Source organism: Juglans microcarpa x Juglans regia, chromosome 5D (assembly GCF_004785595.1).
Source record: "Juglans microcarpa x Juglans regia isolate MS1-56 chromosome 5D, Jm3101_v1.0, whole genome shotgun sequence".
Lineage (NCBI taxonomy): Eukaryota > Viridiplantae > Streptophyta > Magnoliopsida > Fagales > Juglandaceae > Juglans > Juglans microcarpa x Juglans regia.
This window is the reverse complement of record NC_054602.1, coordinates 11,020,902-11,026,449: the sequence shown is the minus strand read 5'-3', so window position 1 is coordinate 11,026,449 and position 5,548 is coordinate 11,020,902. Positions and strand designations below refer to the sequence as shown.

Sequence of the window (5,548 nt, the reverse complement as noted above, 5' to 3'; positions counted from 1 at the left end):
ATTTCGTTTCAGTTTTGAAAGCTCCTTACATCCCGCAGGACACAGCCCGCCCACCCTAGTCAAAGGTAACGCTGCGGGGATCCCCCCCCTTTCCATTGCTTGATTTTCACCAAAAATCCTGCCCATTTTTCCTTAGAAAATCTCACGATGGACCCTCCTCCTGCTCCTCCTCCTCCTCAGCCGCCGGGGCAGTGCCGCAATTGGCTGGAACTCCCCCGGGACGTGACGGAGTCGATCCTTCTGAGGCTCGGCGCCATAGAGATTCTCACGAGCGCGCAGAAGGTGTGCCTTCTGTGGCGCAACATCTGCAAGGATCCCTCGATGTGGCGCGCTGTCGACATGCGCAACCCTGGAGACTTCTGGGACATGCCCTACGACCTCGAGACCATGTGCCGCCACGCCGTCGATCGCAGCTGCGGCCAGTTGGTCGATATCAACGTCGAGTACTTTGGCACCGACGAGCTCCTCAACTACATCGCTGATTGGTAATTTATCCCTTTTCCCCCTCTAATTTGTATTTACTTTGAAAGTCTTTTCTGATTTATTTTTAATACAAATTTTTTTTTTTTTTTGGAAAGATTTTTAATACAATTTGATCGGTAAGGTTCTTTTAGCTGTCTGAACTTTGCTAATTTTTTTGGTGCATTTTAGTATTGACTTCAAGGTTTAGAGTATGCTTCATCCGTGTATAATGTTGTCTGTTAATTTTTTACTTACCCAAAAAAAAAAAAAAATGTTGTCAGTCAATTTCCGTTATTGGAATATTTTGACATTTTAAGAGTGTAACTGACTGGTGAGAGGGTTGTTGAATTTCATTGCTGGCTTCATTTTTGTTTTAGCATGATAATCACTTATAAAAAAGTTGTTTTAGTATGATTATAATATATTTTTGTTTGTTCTAGCATGATAGTCAGAAGTTGGTTTCTAGGATTTTGATTTTGATCTTCTTCTTTTTTTGCCAATTGTTTGAGCTTAGTTCTGCCAGACGGGTTTATCAAGCTGGGCTTGGGCCTGACTTGAGCCACAATTTTAGTTTGATCTTACCTCAGTCATTCTTGGAAAGCTCACCAAACAACATGAATTGGCTTGAAAACTTCGTTAAGGAAAGAACTTGTTGGGGGAAAAAATAATGCTGCAGGATGCGGAGGGTTAAGGCCCCACATATAAAGGGTATAGAAGTATTAATGAATAATAACTTACTCAAATGGTAGAGATACATTATGGAACAAATTTGGGAATCATGTCCATAGGTCTGCCCTTCCTCATCTCTAAATTCACCTGGGGCCTTAAGATGTGTAGGACTATTGTCATTGACAGCAGCCACCTCAGTGCTCTATCTTAGTGGTGCATGATTGAACAGATTATTTCGTGTCTTTTCGAAAAAAAAGGGCTGAACTCATTATTTAGTCTTTGGGATTAATACACTTTGCATTATCAAACTAGGAAGGGTGTTTTGCACTTTGCCCTCCAAACTACCAAAATTGACACATTGAAACCTCAAAACTACTAAAAAACTAACACTTTGCACATTCCAATAGGGGTGCTACCTGCCCCCTACGGGGCGGGGTAGCCCCTTCCCCGGCCCTCGCCCCTTCATGGGCAGGGATTGGTGGTTTGCCCCAGTAACCCACCCCCGCAAAAGGGGGGCGGGGTACCTCGTTTGGGTACCAAGGTGCGGGGGTGGACACCCATCCGTCCCCTTGCATAAATGGGCCATTGGCCCAAAGCACGTTTTTGGGCTCAAAATGGCCCAAAAACACATGCAATGGGCCAAAACTGGTCTAGAACCTATTTCTAGGCCATTTTGGGCCTTGAATTTAACTAAAAATAAATAACAAATAACAAAAAATAATTCACAATAATAGAAATTATATACTACTAAGTTGCAACTATTAACTAATAATCATAACTAAGCTATTACAATGATACAAATAAGAGAAAATTATTACAAATTTATCTAAAAATATTACAAATTGTACTATTGTAGCAACATTACAATTAACTAATTAAGTAAATTAACAAAAGAATAACATTTCAATGGAATTTGTGGTGGCCATGGTGGTAGAAAAGTCAGTGAGTTGTGCCGACTGCTATGAGATTGTGAAAATCGAGATCATAAAACCTGAAACATTAATAATTAAAAAGGAAAACAAATTAGAATTATAAACATGAAACAAAAATTAAAAATAAAAACATATATTAGAAATTTAAAAATTACAAACATTAAAAGTACTAACCAAGATGAGATTAGGTCATTGGGATCAAGATGAGAATAGATCATTGGGTCCTTAGGATTAGGATTTGGCATATGACATTGAGATTATAAAAGCTAAAAAAATACAAGCAAAATAATTAATATATTATCTCTTGTATACCATCTTGTGTACTTGTGTTTTGCCTATCTTTATTAATATATTTTGATTACTTATCAAAAAATAATAATTTATTTGTTAAGACTACAGGCGTGTGGCTCTCCCCCATCCTCCCTTGAGTGCCGTCAATCTCTCCTCCTCTCTACTGTAAGGAAGAATAAAACAGGCTGAAATCTATATATATATATTTTATAAGTAAGAATAAAGTTATATTGATTGAAAAGAGGTATAACCCAAATACACAAAAGTATACACAGATTTTTTTTTTGATTGGCACTGGGTGTCTAGGAACAGCGTCCCGACTAATCCCAGAGATGCACATTGTATGTGTGCATGTTCTGGCAGATGATCCAATTCCCAGCAAATTATGCTGTCGCGCCATGTGGATATATGTGCATAGTGGTATGTCTCCAATCAAGAGTCTAGGCCTTGTTTGTTTTCACAACACATTCCATCTCATCTCATCTAATCATTACAACTTTTCCAAATTCTCACAAAATAAAATAAACAATTCAATTTTTTTAAATCCCAAAACAATAATAATATTAAAAAAAGTTATTCTAACAATATTTTATTCAATTTTTAACTTTTATCTCAACTCATCTCATATCATCTGCAAAGACAAACAAGGCCTAAATTAGTTCTAGTCGCTGATGACTTTAAATGACCCAAATTTCACTTCAAATGTGCCATCTTTTAACAAATATATTGCAACGTGAAGTTAAATTCTTTAGAAAAATGTTTGCAACAGGTTAAATTCCATTGTTGTTTGCAATGGAATGATCAGTTTCATCAAGCACACAATGAGTGGTTTGTTGCAAACACCTGGATCCAATTATTGATGGACCATGGATGCAAAATTTGGGTTTCCAACAACTTGCCTGCTATGTTCCAACTGACTGTTCATCCACCTACCTCTTCATAATAAATTCCCATCACTCATCCACGATGGTTATGGTGTTCGTTACCACCTTGATCGATTTTTATTTTTATTTTTTTGCATTTGGGGGAGGGGGGTTTCGAACTCCAAACCTCCACTTTGGAGGTTGGGGGTTATGCCAATCAAACCACATGCCTTTGACACCTTGATCTATTTTAATTCAATGTAATTGGTGCACGGGTGATTTTTCTAAGATTGTTCCAGGACTGCAATTGTTATTATAGACTTAGCCTATGCCTAAGAAACCATATCTTCTCTAAAGTCTTACCAAATATGTAAGTTACTGGTCATTTATCGGTACATGAATGTATGTCGATAATGTCATTTGTAGTTATATCCTTTGTTTTCCACAGATGAGTGAAAGAGTTTGTAGTAGTCTGCGTGAGTTTGATTAGCATTTAATGGGCAAGTTAGCTTATATACCCCGCCCAGTCCCCTTCCTTTTCTGCCTTTCTCCATCTTTATTTGCTTGTCCAATAATTCAAAATCAACTAGTGCTTTGATCCATGGCTTCAAAAGTATGCACGAAGTTTTCGAAACTACACATTGGATTTCCTTTTCTTTGAACAACTTTTATGCAGAGTATAAAATAGACAGTACAGAACCACATTGCAGCCCTCTAGATTCTATGGCCCAATGCCTTGCATATCCTACAAAAATATTTCTTTGAGTACCTGTGCTCTGATAGAGTTCAAAATCTATTTGGTGGATTTGATCTCTTTATGCCAACAATGAATTTGTAGATTTGTAGTTGTTCCACATTTCTGTTTGCTTACCTGTTTATGATAACTGCCGGTCCATTCTTGTCATCTCCATGGCATTTCAACAGTTCAAGTCGGCTCAGACGGCTTCAACTTGTAAGTTGTCACAGCATTTCAGAAGAGGGACTGAGCGAAGTGGCTGCAAAACTTCCATTGCTGGAGGAGCTTAATATTTCATATTGTTCATATTGGTCATTGACAAAAGAACCTCTGGAAGTTGTGGGCCGTTGTTGTCCTCTTTTGAAGTCACTCAAATTGAACAGCAAGGGCCACAGGCGACCTTACATTGAGTGTGATGAGGAGGCACTTGCTATTGCAGAGAACATGCCCGAATTACGCCAACTCCAGCTTTTTGGAAACAAGCTGACTAATGATGGCTTGCTGGCCATTCTTGATGGTTGTCCTCACCTTGAATCACTTGACCTGCGGCAATGTTTCAATGTCAATCTTACAGAGAATTTGGGAAGAAGATGCGCTGAACAGATTAAACACTTGCGGTTTCCCACCGATCCTACCGATGATGCTGAAATCCATGACAATGGATCTTCTGATGAAGACTACCCCTCTGGATTCTCGGACATTGATAACTTCTCTGATGATTATGGGTATTATGAATTCTCAGGGGATAGCGATTACTCCTACTACGGAGATATTATTGACTATGGAGATTTCTACTTTGACTAACCTTTTTATAAATGCATCAAGTAAAAGGACTTCTGTGCCATTCTTATCTGCTACCCATCTTTTGAAATATTTCGTTTCAGCGTTATATTATTGTACTCGTGGAATTTTTTGCTTGCAATCTAATTTTATGCTCCTTTCTGTAGAAAAAAATTGACTAGATAGCCTTATCTTCCAGGCAGTTCCCCCACCCCCCCCCCCCCCCCCCCCCCCCCCCCCCCCCCCCCCGATAATATAATTCTGCTTAATGGCTGGAATATTTGGAAGGTGAAAAGGAAGATTTTATTATATATATATAATGTTTTATTTAACACAGATTGTCATTTTTAGTTATATTATCAGCTAAATAATAAAAGGAATAAAAAACACTATGTTCTCATTTGAACCTATCCAGCAAATCTCAAAAAAAAAAAAAAAAGAAAAAAAAGAGAGAGAGAAAAGAAAACAAGATTAGGAACATGATTTTTTTTCATTATCAACAGAAAACAAACGGGACCTAGAAACGAAGAAAGTACTTCTTCATCAAACATAACCTCTGACATGGAAAAATATGTAGGGAGTGTACGAAAAACAAAATAAAGAAAAGAAAAAGGACCGTAAGGACTATATGTCAACGCAATAGCCTACACACACTACTTTTGTTCTTAAGAATGCAAAAGCCCTGAGCGAACAGGCAGGCAGGTAGGCAACGTGAGACTAACAGTATAGGTCTGAGTTTTTTCTCTGGCTACGCACGCAAAAGGTTCTGGTTCATGCACTGCTCACGTGACCCATCTTCCCAAATTGCCTATCGA

At 38.4% G+C, this 5,548-nt stretch overlaps 1 protein-coding gene across 1 annotated transcript; it reads left to right on the top strand.

Annotated features, from left to right (window-relative positions):
• LOC121264658 (F-box protein SKIP19-like) lies at window positions 1-4,888 on the top strand. Its single transcript, XM_041167934.1, has 2 exons — window positions 1-485; window positions 4,142-4,888. Exons 1-2 carry the CDS (start codon window positions 148-150, stop codon window positions 4,755-4,757), a joined length of 954 nt encoding a protein of 317 aa, XP_041023868.1. The 5' UTR covers window positions 1-147; the 3' UTR covers window positions 4,758-4,888.
• Window positions 4,889-5,548: the final 660 nt, after the last annotated feature.

Coding starts and splice junctions, on each gene's coding strand:
- LOC121264658 (XM_041167934.1), top strand. CDS start 148: ATGGACCCTCCTCCTGCTCCTCCTCCTCCTCAGCCGCCGGGGCAGTGC. Junction 486..4,141: donor CTCAACTACATCGCTGATTG/GTAATTTATCCC, acceptor GCATTTCAACAG/TTCAAGTCGGCTCAGACGGC.